Source organism: Etheostoma spectabile, chromosome 5 (genome assembly GCF_008692095.1).
Source record: "Etheostoma spectabile isolate EspeVRDwgs_2016 chromosome 5, UIUC_Espe_1.0, whole genome shotgun sequence".
Taxonomy (NCBI): Eukaryota; Metazoa; Chordata; class Actinopteri; order Perciformes; family Percidae; genus Etheostoma; species Etheostoma spectabile.
Genome location: NC_045737.1, coordinates 14,732,670 through 14,755,193, shown reverse-complemented (window position 1 = coordinate 14,755,193; position 22,524 = coordinate 14,732,670). Strand labels below are relative to the sequence as shown.

At 38.9% G+C, this 22,524-nt stretch overlaps 1 protein-coding gene and 1 long non-coding RNA gene across 2 annotated transcripts; one reads left to right on the top strand and one right to left on the bottom strand.

Moving 5' to 3' along the window:
• Positions 1-455: 455 nt before the first annotated feature.
• LOC116690331 (uncharacterized) lies at positions 456-872 on the top strand. The gene is made up of 2 exons (XR_004332230.1): positions 456-585; positions 620-872. It is a non-coding gene; the product is annotated as an uncharacterized LOC116690331 (long non-coding RNA).
• Positions 873-3,287: 2,415 nt separating this feature from the next.
• tmem175 (transmembrane protein 175) lies at positions 3,288-9,622 on the bottom strand. The gene is made up of 10 exons (XM_032517185.1): positions 9,296-9,622; positions 8,576-8,614; positions 8,291-8,388; positions 8,148-8,199; positions 6,902-6,937; positions 6,713-6,796; positions 5,884-6,048; positions 5,045-5,123; positions 4,749-4,884; positions 3,288-4,295 (listed from the first exon to the last, which is right to left on the bottom strand). Exons 1-10 carry the CDS (start codon positions 9,497-9,499, stop codon positions 3,623-3,625), a joined length of 1,566 nt encoding a protein of 521 aa, XP_032373076.1. The 5' UTR covers positions 9,500-9,622; the 3' UTR covers positions 3,288-3,622.
• Between the last annotated feature and the right edge of the window lie 12,902 nt (positions 9,623-22,524).

The following is a 22,524-nucleotide window of genomic DNA, read 5'->3' as shown; positions in this document are numbered from 1 at the left end:
ATTCACAAAGCAAAGCTTAACTGTTTGTGACTTAACATTTAATTATAGAAAAAAAAAAGATTTTGCACAGTGTTTAAAAAAGCAAATGCAGCGTTTGCACTAATATAGCCATTACAAACAAACATTAAAAACAAATCTGTCAAAGCGGATATTTTGAGAAGGGCTTTCTGGCCTACAAACAAGCCACCATGTTGGATGAATGACAAGAGAATGGTAATGATTTGGAAAATATACAAATGCAGTTTTATATAAGGTGAAAATGTTTGCCCTGATGAAATCGTGTTCATTATTTGGGATGCAAAGAGGTTGTTGAACAATTACAGGCATTTATTCCTCCATAAAATCAGAAACTAAACTGCTCCCATTTGAATCAACCAATGCCAATTACAGATCATTAGATACAAATAGTGATACATAAGATACAACCATACTTTGTTCTAAATGCAGCTTAGATCTGGGAGCTGCTGTTAATTAATCAACAGAATAAAAACGTGACAAGCAAAACTAGAAAAGAAATCCAAAAATATGGCTTGTCAAACCAATCGTAAACAAGCTTTTTACCTGCACACATTCAGAGCCAGCCGAGTATTTTTTTATCTGTCTTTAAAAATAATGACAGTTTTTTATTGTCAATCTTTCAAGTCTCTGTGTTGTTTAGCCCGTTTTTCGAAAAATGTAACCCTTCTCCATCACCTGACGGGTTTCCATTAAAGTGCAGATCTGAATCAGTATCAGACACACAGGTGTACATAATAATAGCACAGCACATCATCATTACAGCCAAAAAAGTGGATTCAGTATTATTTTACAAAAACATTAGTGACCCCTCCTGGAGAAATGTACCACACCTGATTTCACAAACCTCGTCATAAGCAGAACTAAATAAATTTCTTTCTGATATTAGTACTGTATACCAACATTTGGTTAACATTACATGTAAAAGACAGAGTTTTGCAGAAAACAAAAAAAACATTAGCATTGAAACTAAAATCAACAACAGCCATGCACAATATGGCCTTTTTATACTTTTACACAACAGTTGTGGGGGTCATTTAAGCAGAGATGGGAAGTAACGAAGTACAAGTACTTCGTTACTGTACTCAAGTAGATTTTTCTGATATTTTTACTTTACTTTACTATTTATTTTTGTGGCGACTTTTTACTTCTACTCCTTACATTTTAACACAAATATCGGTACTTTCTACTCCTTACATTTTAAAAATTGGCTCGTTACTTTCGTTTTGTACAAGAGGTTATGTCGGACAATAGCGCGGACACGCGGCACACACCGCGAGCGGGTGCGCGCGCTACACGGAGAGAAAAGTGAGAGAAATGAAAAGTAGACAAGCTGTCCCGAGGATAACCAGCTGAGATTGTGTGTGTGCGTCTTTGAGAACTGTAAGTCGTATAACTCATGTTGTCAGTTCACTTAAGCTGTTATTAGTCTATAGTTCTTCACATTTAAGTAAGTTAGCTAGTGGTTTTGGTGTTTTCTTCACCTGTTAGCTAGTTGCACGTTGATATTAATCAACACTTTCACAGCTTTATTCGCATGAGTTTTTTTTTTTTTTTTTACCAACTCCAGATACTGTAATTCAGTTGACAAGTGGATGGAAACTTAGCTAGAGAGAAGTTGTCTCCGTCTGTTTTAACAGACAGACCTGGGGTGAGTTGGAAACCAGAATCATCTTTAATCCAGTCCTAATCTAGTCCTCAACTTACATAATTTCACTGGAGTTATCCTTATTATTGTTTACGTCATCAATACCAAATTCAATCTAAATGATGGATTATATCTACTGTACGTTGCATTATCGACCACTAAGACAACTCAACAGATTCAGCATTCTGCATTAATTCACAGCAAATCATTGAGGCTTGATGGCGCTAACGTTAGCACATAGTAGTATGGATGGTGCTAACGTTAGCACATAGTAGTATGGATGGTGCTAACGTTAGCACATAGTAGTATGGATGGTGCTAACGTTAGCACATAGTAGTATGGATGGTGCTAACGTTAGCACATAGTAGTATGGATGGTGCTAACGTTAGCACATAGTAGTATGGATGGTGCTAACGTTAGCACATAGTAGTATGAGGGCGACATGATTGAAAATGAAGAAAACAGCAAGACATTCCCATCATCCTCCGCCTTATCTGAGAGAGATGTTCGAGACAGTAGCATCAAGAAGGACTCCTGGCCATTGTGCTGGGGAACTTCTTCATTAATGTCTGTTTAGTCATTCATATTTAATATCCTTTATTTTATTCCAAGCAATATTTGAGCACACACCTACATGTAGATAATTTACATGTTACAGGGGAAAGATTAAAAATAGAAACTGGATCTGTGAATTCTCACAGAATCACAACTGATTCATATCTTGCAAAAGTCAGAATCTATTAACCTGGAGCCCCAGTTTCTGTCATTATAATCATATATGTTGTTTTAGACCTATTGGCAGACATCCATTTAAAATGTAGCCATTGCCATATAAAGACATGTCCTCCATGTCCACTGAAGTTCCTCAGCGTTTCTCTAGTAACATTTGTGTGCTCCAGGTAGCTTTCGCAAGGCTACTTTTACTTTTATACTTTAAGTAAATTTCCAAGCCTGTACTTTGTTACTTTTACTTGAGTAAAGAAGTTTAATCAGCACTTCCACTTTTACCGGAGTATTTTTTAACACAAGTATCTGTACTTCTACTTAAGTACGGAAAGTGAGTACTTTTGCCATCTCTGCATTTAAGTAAACATACTATCATATAATAAGAGAAAAAAAACATTTAGACATAACTGAAAAAGGTGAAATTACATTCCACAGATTAGTACAAAGTATCTGAATGCAAATATTTTAAAACAGTGCAATTTGCATGTTTATGGCCGGTCAAGTACAAACACTACACTGACTACTCCTGTTGGCCTGTTGGCTTACAAGTAAACTGAAACATTTATAGTGCCGCAAAAGTCTGAAAGGACACGAACTTGAAAAAACAAAATATTTTCTTGTACACAAATTATCTTAAATACTACCTCATTTATGAATTTCTGTAACATGTTTGAACATGTTTCGCAAATTTTTTCTAGGTAAACAGACGTGAAATGAATAATAAATAAAAACCAAACCAATTGGACGGACAGTTTTGGACAGTTTTAAGCTTACACCTTTACTTAAAAACTGAACTATAATTATTTAAACCTGTTCTTTTCTGTTCTAATGGAAGCGTATAATCAGCTGGCTGGCATATATGACTTAAAGCCATCCCTGAAAACATTTCTCAATTTTTCCTTTTGCTACTTTCGGACATCTGGCCTTTAAAATCAAAGTGAAACCTTTTTGTGGACATACGACTAGTCTTCAAGTTTAAAAAACAAAACAAATGAATGGCTAGGCTTTGGCTGTCAGTAACCTGCTGTCCCAACTCGGTTTCCATACTTCCTTCAACTTGCGACGTGGCGTCTAATCGACCAGTAGAAATATTGAAAAGAGAACAATCTTCTTTATGCGATTTCCACTTCAGTCCATTATAGTAACTCTTTCAGAGACCAAGCATTTTAACAACAATGTCTCACTTCTCGGTCATTTAGCTTGACTTTCTGTGGCCAGTTTCCTTCAAGCTAGCTAGGTGACTAAAGCGTTGAATGGCACTCTAGTCTCGTCATCTCCCTCCTCTACAATAACCCTGTGGTCAGGCCTATCAGGACAGAAAACTAGCCGTAGCAATGCTAGCCCTACACGCACCAACAGCCTCAACACGAGGAAAGCAAAAGGCACCGTAATCTCCATCAGGTGGAAAATTGAGGCGCTGAATTTACTCAAAATACAAGTTAGGAAAAACGTCCCTAGAGCTACGCAGGGGTACAGAGACAGCTTAGCTAGCATGAATATGTGCTCGCGTCCGCCATATCGCACATAAGGGTGCAGGGTTTCCTGTTCATTGTAAAGAGCGACCACCCAAATAGCGAGCTGAAATATACCAGCGAAGAAGATGATCACACAGCTGATCTGAATGGCTTCGAGTTCATTGCGAGAGTTGCGCGGGAATTCATGTGTTAGCTGGTAGGCTAAAGGCAAACCTCCGACAAACGCCAGTGAGAAGGTGTTCAGCAGGCCCATAAAGCGCGTCGTCTTGGTGACGTGGAGGAAGAGCGAGTGGTGCACAAACCAGAGAAGGCCGACGGTGGCGAAGGAACCAAAGTAGGCGAGGTACTCTGGGCCGTAGACCTGTAGAGCTGCTATCAGGCTCCCACCAAACTGCTTCTGCACAACGGTCGGGTCTGGAACGTTGTCCTCGCTTAACAAGAAGGAACCAGAGACGAGAAACGTTATGGTTTTCTTAGCACTATTTTGTCACACTATGAATCACACTTGACCCATAATGGTTTAATGCTACTGAGCAAAATCTTAAACAAACATCCTGTAGTCAGTCATATTTGTACAAACCTAATCAGGTATGTTTAGAGTCGGATCCGACCATTTCTGGGCAGATCTGAAAATATCACTGAACAATGGGGCACTTAATGCAGGTATAACTGGTGCATAGATACAGTAAATCAAACATGCGTGAGACTTTCTTTTTGGAGCAACACTATGGTTTCATTAAATGTGATAACTGTTTTTCCTGATGGATAGCTTATTGTTTTTTATCCTAATCTGACCTCTTTTCTATACACAATATATGCACTGGTTATATTTATATGCATTTGTCCTATGTCTCCCCAATAAAAGGAAATCAAGCGAAACGCACCATATGTCCAGGATGAGAAGCGTCGCTACGATGGCATAAACTCCGTCGCTGAAAGCCTCCACCCGGTCCTTGCTGAGGGGCTCGTTAGGCAGGTAGGTGTAAAACAACATGGAGTCTGGAGTCTCCTCCACCTGACCTGAAATTCATAAGATTTGGTTTATGTTTTAAAAATGTGATGCCCGTGACACGAGCCAGTCTGGAATAAATCTACATCAACACACAAAGTACACCAGGCTAGAGGTGAGCCTATATTTAATATGTTTCTCCCACATGTCAATGTCAAATCTAGTGCTTACCGATTGCTTTGCTGCGACACCACTTCAAAGACTGGGAGATGTACGGCAGGAAGATGACGACCGCCAACAGCACGTAAGACTGAAAGACAGAATGAAAACATTACTGCAAGAAAGAGATTTATATTATTGTAAATTGTCTTTGTGTTTTAGACGCACCCTTGGGCTCCGGGGATTAGTGATGCATTTTTCATAATTTTCTGACATTCATAGATTTAATGATTAAGGCCAGACACCACCAAGTGAATGGGGCAAACATTTTAACTAATCCATATATCACCATGAAAACTTCTCCAGTTGGTGACTTACAACGACAATTATTTTTAGTTTCCAGACATTTTTATATTTAAATATGCAACTTAGGCATTATCAGTATTTAGTTTAAACCTGTTCTGTGACAGCTTTGTGTGGGCAGCGTGTTTATCGACTGCCATGACACAGAGCTGGATTTAAATCAGCAAAATATAAAAAATATAAATGCATAAAACATGTGCATACATTTCCACAACAGATCAGGATCAACATTCTTGTTTCATTTTGTTGTCAAATGTCAATGTTCGAGTCAAAGGTTTTTACAAAAGTTAATTTTGGATATCTTTTTGTATCCATCCCTCCACAAATTACTGTCAGCAGCCAAACAAAATCCATTCTTGCCAAAATAAAAAAGGTTATTTAGTCAGTATATTAATCTATAATAACAATGCTCTACAACATATTACAAGATGAATTCATCCCTCACGACAGATCATCTTAACCTTGTAATCATCTACTGATGTTGACATGTTAAATGGAGCATCTTTAAACAGTTAAAGAAAAGAAGGAATGGAAGTGGGGGAACCTACCAGCTGGAAGAAGATGAAGGAGAAGATGCTGGCGAAAAAGCACATGAGGGGAACCCGCATGATGACTTTGAGGATGTGGTGTTTGTAGTAGGTTTGGTTCTCGGAGATCTGGATCTGCTCGTTAAGCAGGAAGGGACGGCTGAAGGCGTACAACACAATCACCGACTAGGGAAACAAGGCATGTAGGATTATGACGCATGTGCTAACACAGAAAGAAAGAAAGAAAGAAAGAAAGAAAGAAAGAAAGCAAGCAAGCAACAATAATGCAGAAAACATCTCTATCTGTAGATGCAGGTAGTGTAGTGATTTGTAAGTGCCACTAAAGACATCCATATTTTACTTAGATTTCATTTTGATTCTGTTTTTCGGGAACAGAATTATTTGATATTTGGAAGGACGTACTGATTAATTTCCAGATGATATGTGTGGGAGCCACATATGTTGTTTATGGTCTCATTTATGTTTGATGATTATTGTGTTACGCGCTGATATTGTAGGTGGTGGACGTTTTCATGACGGTTTGAGCGGAAGTGATATATTTGTCTGCTTCACCTGTGCACCTGGCTTCTTTCCGGCTTTGACAGAGAGGGGGTGAAGCTGGGAGCGAACACTTTTGTTGACCGCAGCACGCCGTATAAACGCAATTATTTCTACTCCACAGGTAACAATTACATTTGGTAACTGCAGTGTTAAGTGTATTGTACAGATGGAAGAAGAAGAAAAATAAAATCATTGCAATCTCGGGCATGTCACAGTGTGCATCTCCATGCACTTTGTTGGACTGCTTACAGCCGCAATAATAGGAGTAAAACGCTTAAATTTGTCTCACCTGAATGACGCCCATCACCATCACACAACCACAAAAGAGTAAAATGCCGAGGATGTGCTCGGGGAAAGTCGCCATCAGAGAGAACTGCAAAGAGGAGAGAGCTTGAGTGACATCAGTCAACTGAACATGTATTCGTGCAAACTGTGTGATTAATTCAACCATTTAGCCGCTGCAGTGACTCTTACTCACTGTGTACGGTAGAAAGGTTATCAGCATCATGCAGGCCTGAAATAGAACCGAAAGCACAACTTCACACGAAAGGACACATGATGCTCAAGACAAGTTTAATACTTTAAGTAACTGCACTGAAAATGTGTCTCTATTGCCTCTTAGCAGGGGAATTGGCAAGATTATTACTATTTTATTGAGTAGAAATTATGACATATTTGTTTAGGAAATCTGTTACTAACATGCAGGTCTGAGTTCTAGTGCGGGTGTAAGAAATCCAATGTTAAATCTTTCTTTAATTGGATTTTAAACTAAATGGACAATCAAAATATAGAAATAAGCTAATTCAATTGTAATTCAGAGATTTTAAAGGACAAGAAATTCACTTTACAGGGACATAGTGTCCAGCTATGTTTACTAAAAATTGATGCTATATGATGTAACGCCTTAATAATGTTCTGTGCTCCACACTAGGTATATACACTACACTACACTACTATACACTATGTAGACATGAAAATATAACTAACTAATGATGCATGGCGTATAACATAAAAGAAGAATATAAAACAAGACATTTTTACTGTCACATTAACAAATTAAAACTTCTAGGTACATACTTGCTATTTAAAGCTGGGGTTAGCTGGTTTCTAGAAAAAGGCAAAACAAACACCAGAATTTAATTCTATGAGAATCCCAGTCCTGTTTTCTTTGCAAACTTGTGGGTCAATACCGGGAAAGCGTTTCGGTAATGGAGAGAAACATTCGCTAATAGCTTAGCTCCCTGCTAACCGTAACCGAGAGCTTTAGCCACAGCCGTTAGCCTTTTGGCTAAAGTTAGCAGAAAGCTAACCTATGATCAAACTTTTCTTACCATCTCTGAAAACCTTATTGACACGTTTCATTATGTTTATTGTCAGACTCTCGTTTTTGAGAAGTCCGTCCTTCTTTTTTGGGGTCGCTTTGCAGTGTAGGCAGTTGTACGCAATGCTGGAATAACAGCTTTTGTAATGAACAAAGTCTCCCGCCAAGGGCTAGATTTTCTAAAGCCTGAAAACAGAGCCAAGAGGACATGCAGAAGTCCAGATTTCTCTCAGACCACTTGACTTGCAAAATGCTGAAAGATTAAGGACATTTTGCCCGATGATGCCTAAAAACTAACTTCCCCAGCTTTAATTCTCCTCAATTTAATATCCAAGGTAGACTTCAATTAAATTAAATAATTGAAATTGATTAAACACAGTGATCTCACTGATACTGTACTTACGAGGTTCAGCAGTGCAAGGCAATCATCAATGCGTACAATTACTTGAAACAACCTGTGAAATTCAACACAAAGAATGAGCAAGTGATCCATTATAAACCCTCAAAACGGCTGTTCTACTACAAATTTTAATTATAACAACCCACCTGATATGTGCAGCCCATGCAACAGTCACAATAAGGAATGTCATTAAGTAAACGGCTATCTTTGTTGTCAGCAGAAGCTGAACACTCTCCCTCAACTCCTGCAAGACAGACACACACATGTGTGACATGTGGCTCATCTTAAACTCCCATCAGTACATTTCTACATTATTACTGCAAAGATTTGTAGAACTCCATCACCACTCTGTAGCCAAATAGTCATTGATATACAGGTGTTTAAAAAGAAAATAACAACATTACACATCTATTACTTTTGTCAAACATTACCTCATTATTTTCCATCTTTGTATGGGCTACAGGCAATATCTGTGAATAAAGGAAGGCGCATTAGTAGAAATATCAAAGGTTCAGAGAAAGACACGCTACTAAACATCTGTAGAGACAATCGGATTTGACCAGTAAGATGGTTCTCTTTATGTTAAGGGCCCTAATAGGAATATTATCATGACTTAGATTTACCCTTCACCATACGTAGAGATATCCATGGGGAACTTTCCATAAGATCACCTCTCAATGCAAATCAAACCAGCTATTAAGCTAACAGAAATAACACCATCCCAATCTCTCTGTATGGTGAAGGGTATGTGATGATGTGGGGTTATTTTAATTCCAAAGGCCAAGGGAACTATATCCATGAAATAACTGGCCTTTAAAAATAAAAATGTTTCTGCCTCTATGGTAATTTTTAAGGAAAAACATGTATTTATTTATTTACAATACATTATTCATTCACAAAGAAAATTGGTATCCTTAAAAGGTGAGATTTTCCTAATTGTTTTGAATTAAGGCATTAAGATCAATTTCATTAGATGTTTTTTTATTCCTCTTTTTAATCAACTTTAGCATGGGTGTGTAAACTTGTGCAAGCCACTGGCTAAACTCGGGGAATAATCATAACAATGACTGTGTATTGATCCCTTCCAGCTGCTCCCATCATCACCACCCTGCAGCCCGAACCCTCTGGGTATTAAAGGCTCGGTGTCTCACCATGACGGTGGCGATGATGGAGATGAGAGCATCACTGTAGGCCAGCAGTCTGTGGGAGGACTGGGTGCCGCTGTGGCCCTCTCTGTCGGACGGAGTGACGCTCTCCAGGAACGAGGAGGAAGCTGCGTGGCTCCGCGTGCATTTCTTCTCCATCTCCTCCTCGACGTGGTGCTCTATGATTTCGCTGCCGTCGTTTTCCCCCATCGTGGTGGAGCTAAAGGACCGCAGAGGACGCAAGAGGGGCCATGGACACGATGGACGGTAAGCTTCTGTTTGCAAACAACCGACAGCTGTAGGCGGGGAAACCGGAAGCTGCTGCCCGGTTGTCTTCCTGTTCTCAGCGAAGATCATTGATTGACGGAAGAGTACTCACTCGGTTGTTGGGTGCAGTGGTAGATTCAAATTCTTCAATACACAGTCTATGGGTTTTTCTCTGTGGATATATTTATTTTTCATGGAATTTTTGTGGTGGGCTGGTGTAATTTTGGTGTAATATTGTACTTTGCTGAAAAGTTATTTGGTTAGTTTATCTATATCAATGTCATATAACATTTTCATATAATAGAGGAACACATTCAGGTGGTGAAAATGCCAAGGTTTCATTTCCCAAAGAAGAATGTGTGTTTATAGATAAACAGCATACGGTGCTGAGTAAAGTGAATTGTGATACCTGGACCCTGCCACTGGCAGACAGTAGTGGTGTTTTAGTCTCGTTTTAAAATGGTGTTTTACTTTGCGCTTGAATCGAGTTCACTCGCAATGTCAAGTTCCCAGAGTGTGGGAATACAACAATAAGCATGCCCAATATACAGTCTATGGTCCAAATAATTTGGCGTATTTTATGTAAGGTATATTAGTCTTTGAGAATCCAATCTAACGTTACGAACAGCGACATCTCACCGCCGGACGGATTATCTGCTCCTTCGACTGGTGCCATTTTTTAAGTCTGTGGCCCAACTTTTGCTTCCCGTGTTTTATTATTTGGAGGGGCCCAGTAGTTTTTCTTTCCACCTTGAAACGTGACTCATTGTATATGTCCCTACCTCGTTTCACTTTGCCAGAACCTCGGGCCTCACAGAACAAAATCAACAGCCCTTCGTTTTACTTTGATGTCAGCTAGGCCTACTAAATTAAATGTTATGACACATTCTGTTCGCCTTTCCAAATTAAAAAAGTTTTATGAAATGTGGAATGGAGTGAGAGTCCCTTATCTGGATTACAGTGATGCTGATAGTTTACCAAATGCCGACTAGACATGCGAAGCACTCTTCTGCCTCTAGAGGGAGACATCACACTGTATCTGGCACAAAAAATACTCTTTTCTCAACCTGTAACTGATCCCCACCCTCTCTCTTGTAACAGTGGATTGCAGAACAATTATTAAAAACAAAAGAACACCTGTATTAACTAAAACACTTAACACAAGTATTTTGGTAATATAACTATTTGTCCCGTTACATTCTCTGTTGTCATGTTGTACTGTTAAAGCTTGGACAACCTTGGAAATCTTCTTTTTATGGGTGATATTCCTGTGACACTGACATATTTATTTGCAAGCTGTAAGGGATACGTTTTTTTGACTTTACCCTTTAATACCTAACCAGGTTCTTCATCTTTGCTTCATTCCCTTATTGTGGTAACTCTGCAGTTCAGCTGGCTCTGTCAGCCTCAGGAGACCCCTCAGTAGAGCTGGAGTTCAGGGACAGAGGGGCAAAGCCCGGGGTTTTCAGGGGCCTTGAGTCTGGCTCTGGGCCAGTATTTCTCAGCCAGTCTCATTCGACCCAGTTTCGGCCAGTGCCTTAGGCAACACCGTAGGCAGTCTACTAATTATGTCTCTGCATCCTGGGGTTCTCCTCCCTGAACCCTGCTCATCCAAATTACAACCACATCTCTCCACTGATGCACCAGGTTAATCATGTAGGCAGTTTAAAAGGGTAAAAAGTATGTTTTTAGCAGCAAAAAGTGAAAATGGTACAGCTGCAGGGGGTTGATCACTGCTAATGCTTGAGCTTAGCAGCCATTAACAACCACTTTATACTGAAGTATGAACACCCAGTGTTTCCCATATATGAAAAAAATCCATGCAGAAAACTCCAAGCGACCCAAAATGCATCACTACCATGCAAGGACATTCACTCCGCTTATTGGTCAGACAGTCTGCGGCGGGAGCAAGAAAGCAAGAAGGTCCTGCTATATTTGGAAAAAGGCCTTTTTTGGAACATCCACCCGAAATAAGCTTTTGAATATTGTCATATTCAAAATAATAGTGTAATATTGGTATGCATGTAAGCATACTCACTATTATCTCCAAAAAATGTCCGACACCACCACTACCCTGGGAAAAGTAGTAGTAGAAGGTATCCTGGCCTAGCCTGGCTCCGCCCTCCTACGTATTTCCGCTCAATTTTCACTTTCCTTTAGTACTCCGTCTGGGTTTGTGATATGATTGCGGGTTTTCTCCAGCCAAATTTTTACCGGTCCAATCAGCGACCAGAGGGAGTGGCTGAGAACAATGACGCTGAGGTACGGAAACCTTTGGCGAGTTCCATAATGGCGGTGGAGAAAGATGCAGTCTGTTGTGGCAATGCCGCAGAATATCCAGAAGTTAAAGCCCGAGCAAGAACAATCTTTGCTGAGTTTTGTTGGTGGCCATGATGCTGTGGCCCTCCTCCCCACGGGGTTTGGGAAAGGTTTAAATTTCCAAAGAGGCTTTGGGCAGATCCAATAGTTTTAAACTTCAACAGAGTACCCGCCTTCAAGGGAGGTAACACTTGTCAATGGCAGACTCTCTGTACAAATGAAATGTACCAGAGTCTGGTAGGACCAGGCTACTCCTGGCCTACGGCCCTTTCCTCAGTTTTTGACATCACATCAGAAGCTATTTCCCTTGAGAGACACCCAGGTGGAAGCCCATCTGCTGAGGACTCATCTCTGTGATAGCACATCACTCTTCGTTTCTCATTTCCCCCTCCTCATTCCATCCTCCTGACCTCTTTCCCTCATTTCCTCTCCTCCTTGAGCCATCCCCATCTGAATGTTCACATCCCATTATTGAGACATTACTGAGTCTGGGATATTGTATGCAGGCTGCTGACTGCCACCCCCTCCCACAACCCAACCTTCCCTTCCCCAGACACGATCCCTGATGCCTTAATCAGTTTTGACAGGAGACGTGGCTGCCATCACACCCCCTGCTGTCTGGGTTTGCAGCTGTCACCTCGACTTAATAAACTCTGTCAGATGTAACAGACCTGCTGAGGGTGGCACCTTCCTTCAAAAACCCTGTTTTGACCACAGTTCGTTACGTAAACAAGGTTACAAACACTGGGTTAGTGTAGGCCGTCTACAGACTGATGTGGATACATTCGAAGTGTCTGGTTTTGAGTCAAACACACATCCACACTACATGTGTTAGGGGGTTTTCTAAGATATTGTTCTCCATGTTTAAACTCTAAAACAATATCCATCATCTATTCTGTACTCACTGGTCCTGTTTAGGGTCACAGGAGGCAATAGCCTATCCCGCCATGAATTGGGTGATATAAAATACACACAGGACAGGGTGCCAGTCTATTACAAACACATTTTACAGGCACAACAGGAAAAGCTCCTATGGGTCTTATTAGAGGGTAGGAATATGATTTGGAGGACTTGATGTTGGGTGTACTGTTGTAACCACAAAACAGACACCCCATCTCAACTTTCAAAGGTCAGGTTGAGAAGTGTGTGAGGGCTTCAGGTGGTTTTACGTGGCAACAGATCTGCTGTGGGGTGACGAGATGAGAGGTGACACACACTAATACAGATATATTACTCAGGGTCCTGTCATTATTAGTACCATTAGTGACTGAAGTGATGATGAACCGAGATGTTGCTTTGGAAATTAAAGCAGCTTTTCACTTTGGTACCACAATTTGACTTTCTAACACTTTTAGAGCAGTTCAGAGGAAGTCATAAACTGCCTTAACTTGGGTCTGTTTTTATCACCTGCGCTCAGACCTTTTCTCTCCCAACTCTGTTTGGCAATTGCAAAACAGCAACATGACTTATTCAAATATAGGCCTACTGTATCTAGACTAGAGTTTTTTAAAGTGTTCATATTCTACTCATTTTCAGGTTCATAATTGTATTTTGAGGTTGTACCAGAATTGGTTTATGTGGTTTAATTTTCAAAAAACACCATGTATTTGTTGTGCAGATATTGCAATGCAGATATTGATTATTTATATATGAATTTATTTATCTTTGATTATTTTAATTTCAGATTATTCTGCAAAAGTAATATTAAACAACACACTAGATAGCATGTTCTTTAATAACTGCTGACCATTCCCCAAGGCATAAAATAAATGTTTTTTTAATGTCTTTTTACATTGCTGAGCCATTGACTTCATTTCACTTCAGACAATCTACTAACAAACTTGAAACTTGCTTCATCAAATCAGGTCTGCATTTAGTGCTAAAGTTGCGGTGGTGTGGTAATGCAGCTTTGAAAGAGTACCTAAACACAAGGATAAAAAGCAGTGTTTCCCTCCCCGCTCTTGCTGAAGGTTTCAAGACCGCAGAGAACTGACAACCATCACTACTCCTGTATATCACTGCAGAAAACTAAGAAGTTAAACTGGAGCTAGACAAACACAGGATTTCTATCTGGCGTTAAGCTACTTTTTTCTCGCAAAGTAGCATAAAAAATCTGCATCTGTGAATATGCATCTTCCGAAATGTAAAACTATTTCTCTAAGACCATGAGGAAATGATAAATTGTCCAACATTTTTTTAGGGTTCAGAAGCTTTATATAGTAGTGAAGTGAATCAACTCGTGCTTAACATGCTGAATGATGGTGATACCATTTGGAAATATATTACTGTCTTTACATATATTACTGTTATGTAACATTTAAATGAGGAATTAACACCCACCACCAGCACTAATACTATTACTACTACAAGTACGACTACCACTGTAACAACTAGCCAAATGTTACTATGACTTTTACTATTGTGTTTGTATTGAAAGTAAAAGTCCACAGTACTCTGCTCGTCCTGCTGCTAAAAAGATATTTTGAAAGAGCGGCAGGCTCGTCTGCCGCAGCCATCCGACCTTTATTTACAATCTGCTGAGTTTACAGTTCGTGCTGCACTGGCCCAGCGCGGCGGATATTATTGATGTGTCTATTTGCAAAACGGGAGCGGATTGGCGGTGGAGGTCAATTCCATTACACCTGGCCTGTGTAGTGTCACCATGCCTCAGCCTGAGGCAGACGCTCTGAGAGATTGTTTGGAGTTGAGATGAGAAAGGCTTGCTCTTTTGATCATAGCTCGCTGGGCTGCAGAGAGATTGAGCTCATCACTTTGACTCGCATCCGGCTTCTTGGAAGAACGAGCACGGCTCAGATGTTAGGTTGGACTTCATTGACACTTTTTAGTCATCACCAGTCTACTTTACATTCACACAGTCGCATGCAGCCACACCTGGCTGGGAGCTGCCAATACATTCACAGGCTGCTTGTTGGTGTAGAAACACCAATGCACTGCAAAGCTACCTCAGGTTAAACTGTGTTCCGGTCACGTTAAAGTTAATGATGACACAGTTTGAATAGGGACGACTTTCTAATGAAGAGACACTTTCAAACAGGCACAGTCTTACACATTTTTTTGATGGCCTCAATTATTTGTCTCTAATTAATCAACACAAATTTTACTTTTTTGATTCTTTGTGTTACTGTAAAAATGCCCACTTGGGTGTCCTAATTACAGGAAAACAGCGGAGTTGTAGAAGGAAACTGATTTGTATCATGGAAATCTGACTTATTTAAGCTTATAAACAGATACTTTTCTGTGCATGATATGGTTGTCAAAAGTATAAATAACGCAAAAACATTTGGTCGCAAGAAAAGGGTACCAATAAAATATCTAAAATATTTGTTAATTATACATTTAATACTAGTATCGAAGTTTAAAATTCTGATATTGTCACATCCTTAGTGCATGTACCATCTATACTGGCGGCCATTTGTTTTAGCAAAACTTGCTCCTACCAACAGAGAAACAAAAATGCAGTGTCAGATTGGATAATGTTGAAGTAAAATGGCAATAATTCCTGAATAGTAGGCTATAAAAACCATGCTTTAACTCTAAATGAATTCACTGAAATGTTTTTTCTCTATTTTGAGCTTCAAGTGTTTCAATTGACTAGTCTGATAAGCAGGAAGTTACATTTTGGTTTTTTATCTAATCTAACGATTTATGCATGTCATATCTGACATCAGAGAAAAGCTGTTGTTTCAATGTTTTGCATTTGAAATGGTCTGTTCTCTTTCTCTTTTCTGTAGAATAAAATCATTCAATTGGACTTCAGCTCATCTAAGCCCCAGACACATCTGGACCCAGTCTGTGTTTCACAATTACCCAGAAGGCCTGCTGTGTTTTTTTGGCTGGTCAGAAGAAAATAGAGGAGGTAATGAGCCTTTACTTCAAACCCTATTACCCAGGAGTCTTTGCTGAGACCCAGCTCAACCATGCTTGGCTGCCGTACAGTTTGGTCAAACGGAGAATGATATATCATATATATATCAGTGCTACTTCACCAATGGACCATATACTATACACATAAAATAGAAATATTTTAAACAAAGTAAAGTGCTGTACACATAGAAGGACATAATCCGAGCAGGAGTGGCTGTTGTTGTATTTAGCAGCTCCAGAGCTCCAGGACACCGGCTAACAGCGGCAGTTGTTTAGCCGGCAAAATGTGAGTGTGAGCTGCCTACAGGCACAGCCAGATAACGGTGCTTTCAGGGGAACATGGTGCCAAAATAATTAAGCGTCATGCGGCGATGACTGTAAAGTTTAGGCATCAAAACGACTAGTTTAGTTTAGGAAAAAGATTGCGGTTTGGATTAAAACACTCCCGAGGAACAAACGAACGTTTCCTGGATAAAAGTTTTTTGTTTTCGCCATAAAGTCATCTCCGCTCTCCGGCTTGAAAGCTCTGTGTTTTAAATTGATACCATGTTGTGTTATTTCATTTTGACATTATTTTCCGTTGGATATTGAAGTTCATAAATAGGTGTTTTGACATGGCTAACCGAGTGGCACTATATCCAATATGGTATTGGAAGAAGGATTTCATTCTTGCATAATTTGATTTAGTGGGCATACAATTTACATACAGTATACAATTTCTTATTTTCAATAGTGTACAGTATGATATACAGGGTTTCCTTTAGCAGTTTCTTCTGTAACCTCAGGATGGATTAGCCCACAAGCAAACACATTGTATTTAACATGTTAGCCAATTGTTTAAGCCGTCATATGCAGTGGTCCTGTCTGCTAATACATTTCTTGGGGGAGAGCATGGTATGACACAGTAAATGTAAAGTATCATTGAATACAATCTGACACTAAACAGTATTATACACATGGAACAATAGTGTTTCATTAGTATGATATGAGGAAAAATAGAACAGGATAGTATGTTCTTTAATCTATGACATCTGCTGTCCAGTAGAAAACCAACTAACTTTCTACTACATTTAGTAGAAAAGCTAAAAATAGGATTTGAGAACAGTGACGGAGTGTAACTACATGTGTAGAATGTAGTACATTTACTCAAGTACTGTACTTAAGTACACATTTGAGGTACAGTAATTGTACTTTCACAGTAATTTGTATTTTCTACTCCTACTTTCTACTTCTAGGGAAATATTGTACTTTTTAACTACCGGTAGTTACTTTACAAATTAAGACAAAACAAATGCAGTTTATAAAAGACAATGTTTGATTAAAAGTTAAACTACCCCAACATTTAACAACCTACAAGTCCGGCTGAAATGATTAGACCATTAAACACTTTGTTGGGAGAAGAACTGTTTGGATTGTTTCCAGTTTCTAAAATGTGAGTATTTTTATACATTGAGTACTTTGAATACTTTAAGTACATTTTCTTGATGATACTTACATACTATTATTTAAGTAACACTTTCAATACAGGACTTTAACTGACCTTTTTAGTTTTTAGAGTATGGTATTAGTACAGGATAAATAAAGGACATTTACTTACACAAGTAAAGGATCTGAATAATACTTCCACCACTGTTAGAGAATAACAGAATTGCAGTATAAAACTGAAAATGATGCTATATGAAGCACTGACTATGTCCTACTCTACTATCCTGCCCACCTGTATACAAAAACTACTACTCTACAGTATCATCACTATCATTACTATTTAATAGGATTTCACCCAACAATGTCAAAAAGTGCAACAGATCAACAAAAGTAGAAATTCCCATGCAGGATTCAGCTAACATCTATAGGCTCTATCGATGTAGACTATTCCTTTTGTGTTATCTCATAGATGCTTGCGAGTTAAAGGCAGCTTAACTTGCACACTCCACACACAAGGTCACACCATTTCTATCTTTAGCACAACCATAAAGACATTAGCGATGCTCCAGTGAGAGCCATTGCTTCTTTCACCAGCGCGGACTGAGCTTTATTACCTATCGAGGGGATAAAATGATTGTGCCCGTAGGCTGTGAAAGCTTATTGGTAATATTGTGTGTGAGTGCAGCATGTGCTTATGTGTGATCCACATTTATGGTTATCATCAGCTCACGTCAGTTAATCATTGATGACTTTCTGACTAAAAACAGTTTGGTTAATCTTTACACAAACACTGTACAATAAAGACATTAAAATGAAGTTCTGACATTGAACCTAATTAGTGACAGTGTGTGGCATTAGGTGAAGTGCCCATAATCCCAGTAATAAAACATGGATTTCAGGAGTCAAGTCGAGTCAGGTTTACGTCCAGAAAAGTCTTTCTGAAGTTGTAAATAGTACACAATCAGTATAGCAAGTTTAAAAAAATCAGGATTATGTAAAATCATGTTACAGCTTCTGTCTTAGCAAAAACTTCATACTGCAGCCAATCAACACTGCTGCAAATCTGCTTTGTACAACAAAAGTTAACCTTTTATGGAAGTCAAGACATGGCTGACCAAGAATGAGAGTATTATTTAGGGATAATGTAAAGCGAGCCCTTCAGTAGAAGCCTGTTTCTAATTCGCAATAATGCCGATGCGTTCTACTATATCCTGCTTAGCAACATACTGATATTCATAAATAGAGCTCAGTGACCGCCCACTTCCATTGACGTTTCATTAAATGCTTGTATAAAGAGTTTTAAGCCTGGAACCAAGCCAACCAGCTACGAGATGAATCGTGACCATAAAACATTTGATTTAGCGCAAAAGAACATTTCGGAAATGGCCAAAAAGGCAAAGGTACAAGACTGTGTACAAACGATCATAGACTTCCATAGTAGCAGTTCGCTATAGCCGTTCGCAGGTTCATGGGTTCACGGGTGCTAACATTTCCATGGTAACAGCGAGCGCCACTAAACAGAGATGTCACTGTTGTGCTTAGGATTGTGTAGTGTAGTTCTTCTCATGGCATTCCGTATAAAACATGTATTTCTTAAAACAAGGTTGATATCATACAGACTTGTGGTTTCTGCTGAGGGCATAAGCCTTCGTTTCACAATCTTGTGGTACGTCTACCTTGTATGGTTAAGACATAATGGCTACTAATCAAAATGAATGGGATTTTTACTTCCAGAACAACACTGTATAGCACACTGCAAAATGCGGTAATAAGTAAGTACATTCTAGATTCAACAAGTGAAGACAGAAATGTGTATCCTTGAGGTCAAACATTTTTTGTGTTTTTTTTTTTATTTTTTTGTATTTTAACCCAGCATGGTTTACATCCATGTTTGCAGTCTTCTTCTTCACCGCCTATATTATATTGCAGTGTCATGGATGCCTGCACAAAATAAACAAAACTGAGACCCACTCATAGAATATTAGCGCTATAGTGTTCCTAAAGGTCAAAGGGAACCTTACATGTGCTATCATCAGATGTAAAACATACTGTACATTACTGGTTTGTCTTATCAAGTTCTGCAGTTTTCTATTTACTTGTTACTTCTCCCCTCCGTTTCCCCCCTCTCCTTTTCCTTCCTCGTTTCTTCTTATCTCCCAGAAGTGGGTCACCATCACGACTCCACTTCCAATATTATTTGAGGAGTAGCTTGTAATTGCTCTTTAATCTCGACACCACTCGAGTAGCTATTTGAGAAGAAAGTGTGTGTGTGTGTGTGTGTGTGTGTGTGTGTGTGTGTGTGTGTGTGTGTGTGTGTGTGTGTGTGTGTGTGTTGGGGGTGGGGAGGGGGGGGAGACACCATTAATGGAAGGTAAATCCTTCCCTGCCAACGTCCAGGCTTTTTACTCTCTAATATGATGTGATCATCCGGAGGGCTAGGGCCAGGCGGTGAACAGGGCAAGCGACAGTAGGGTAAGACAGGATCAGCACAGAGGATGTTATCATTAAAGAGCATCAGGGGAAGGGTTTAAGCTTCGCACAGAGTGGCTGTCTGCCTACATCTGATATCTGAGTTCAGATTCGAATGTGTCACTTGATGTGAGAGAGGCAGGAACTCAATTTCAGTCTGAGTCGTGAGTACTTTTTCATTTCAGTAGTCATGGCTTCCATTTGGGACTTATAAACTGCTGTGTAGCTTTTAGGTAGACTGCAAGCAGTACTCAATAATTGACCCTTGAGACTTAAACTAAACCATTCTCTGACACTGACATGAAACCTGTTTCAAAGTGAGGGCCCCTGTAGGAAATATAGTTTATGAGTTAAGCTGCTGGCTGATTTATTATCAACAGCAGAGATGGCAAACATATGCTCTTACAGTACTGAAGTAGAAATACAGGTACTTGTTAAAAATGCTCTGATAAAAGTAGAAGTACTGATTTAACTTATTTACTATTTAACGTCTCTACTCTTCTTTACTGTAAGTAAAAGTAACAGATTGCAGGTTGGGAAATTACTTAAAGTATAAAAGTAAAAGTAGCCTTGCAAGTGCAATAGGCCTAAAACATCTCATATATTGATGAGACTTGGTTAATAAGATTCTGACTGAATAGCAAGTTATGAATTACATTGTGATTCTGTGAAAATTCATATATCCTGTCTCTTTTTATTAATCTTCCCCTTAACATTTAAAGGAATTTACTTGTATGTATATGTGTGTAATAATAACAAGAATAATAACACATTTTATTTGCATTGCACTTTTCATTTCAGCAATCTCAAAGTGCTACAGAGCATTTAAGAATGCAATTAATCATTAAAAAAAAAGTAATTAATGAAATGATAAAAAAAATTGAGGTCAGTAAATAGTTTAGAGGAAAACCTATAAAATACATTTAGATTTACATCCATGTGTGCTCAAATATGTCTTCTGGAAAGAAAATAAAGGATAAAATATGAATTACTAAACAGACATTAATAAAGAAGTTCCCCATACTTTTAGAGTTGTGCAGCACATTGGCCAGTTATTCTTGATGCCCACTGTCTCAAACATCTCTCTCAGATAAGGCTAAGGCCGAATCACTGGGATCTCTGTTTTCTTCATTTTCAATCATGTTGCCATCCATACTACTATGTGCTAACATTACCGGCATCAAGCCACAGTGATTTAAATTGAATGAATGCCGCCAAATCTGTTGAGTTATCTTTTCGTGGTGCATCAAGAGCAATGTAAACTACTGTTTTTTCCTATCCAATTAGATTGAATTTGGTATTGATGATGTGAAAAATAATAACGGTAACTCCACTGAAATTATTTGAAACTAAAATAACAAGCCAATTTTGTAAAATGTAAAAAGTAGAAAGTACCGATATTTGGGTTAAAATATAAGAAGTAAAAGTAAAAAGTTGGCACAGCAATAAATAGTAAAGTAAAGTAAAAATACCTGAAAAATGTACTTGAGTACAGTAATGAGTTTCCATCACTGATCAGCAGGATTATATTGAGATAACAGTGGGAGTGAGGTAGAGTGTTTAATAACAGTGCCAGACTTAATTGGCTGGCTGTTTTCAAAGTAGACCTGACAGCGTGAATGGCAAAGAGATAAAAATAATGAGAGAATTTATAGATAAGGCCGGGCATTCGCTGCAGAGACTGAGATGAGTAAATATAGGAGGGGATGTGTGCAGAACGCACAATCCTGTAAAAGCCTACTGTATATTCAATCACCAATTAATGGAAACAAATTACACCATGTGGAGACAGTTGGCAGTGTTATCATTGAGTGAATTTTAGACAATAAATGCTTACATGTCACACAACTAAATAACTACTCTAGTGTTTGTTGGTTTATTTAGTAAATACCCCCATTTTGAAATCTAAATGCTGTTGTGTAAATGCTGTAAAGAAAGAATGCCAATATTCTGATATACATATTCTTATATAAAGTGTTTCTGTCAAAACAAATAAAATCATAGGATACCACCCCAATGACAAAAGATAGTCTAAAGTTTTAGAGAATAAGCAGATGGGACAGAAAACAAATTATTGGTTAAATAATTGAAAGGTAAATCAAAGGTAATAAGCCAAACTATTTGCTTACAAAACACACTTTTTTAGCTATTTATTAACAGCGTTTATTAGTTTTAATTGACAACTTGTCATTATAGCACTTTATTCATTGAATAAAGCTCACCCAGTAAGAGCGTTCGCCCCTATTGGCTGAGTCCTCCAGCGGCCAGGGTTCGAATCCAACCTGTGGCCCTTTGCTGCGTCTCCTCCCCCTATCTCTCTCCCCCTTTCATGTCTATCCACTGTCACTAAAATAAAGAGAAAAGCCCCAAAAAATAATCTTTGAACACCCCCCACGTTGTTTAAATAGCAAATGCACCTGCGCAGATCTGTGCGCCTATGCGTGTGGGTCTTACACGGAGGTGTGTTCAGGTACATTCTGGGCGTAATGCTATCTTGAGGCAGCGATTGAAAGTGATTGCACCATTGACCAACAAAAACCTGGTCAAAAGTCAAAGGCGCAGCATTTCTTTGGTAATTCAACAGTGCAAACATTGCACAAACATGCAAAAGATGAAAAAAAACAGTATTACAACGTGAAATAGTTTTGGTGGCATAGTGCTCCTGCCATAGATGATCTGCTCACACGCATTCACTTCACGCACAAGCAAATCAGTGTCTTCTCCTGAAAATCTTTCCTTTCTGCTTAGCAAATCTGCCATCATAATCGCAATAGGTACAAACGTGCCTGGCTTTCATGGGAGGTGACACTAATTGGTTTATTGCATGTTAAGAAAGATAGATAGATAGATAGATAGATAGATAGATAGAT

Coding starts and splice junctions, on each gene's coding strand:
- tmem175 (XM_032517185.1), bottom strand. CDS start 9,499: ATGGGGGAAAACGACGGCAGCGAAATCATAGAGCACCACGTCGAGGAG. Junction 6,938..8,147: donor GCCTTGCACTGCTGAACCTC/GTAAGTACAGTA, acceptor GTTCTATTTCAG/GCCTGCATGATGCTGATAAC. Junction 6,049..6,712: donor TGGTGATGGGCGTCATTCAG/GTGAGACAAATT, acceptor TTGTTTCCCTAG/TCGGTGATTGTGTTGTACGC.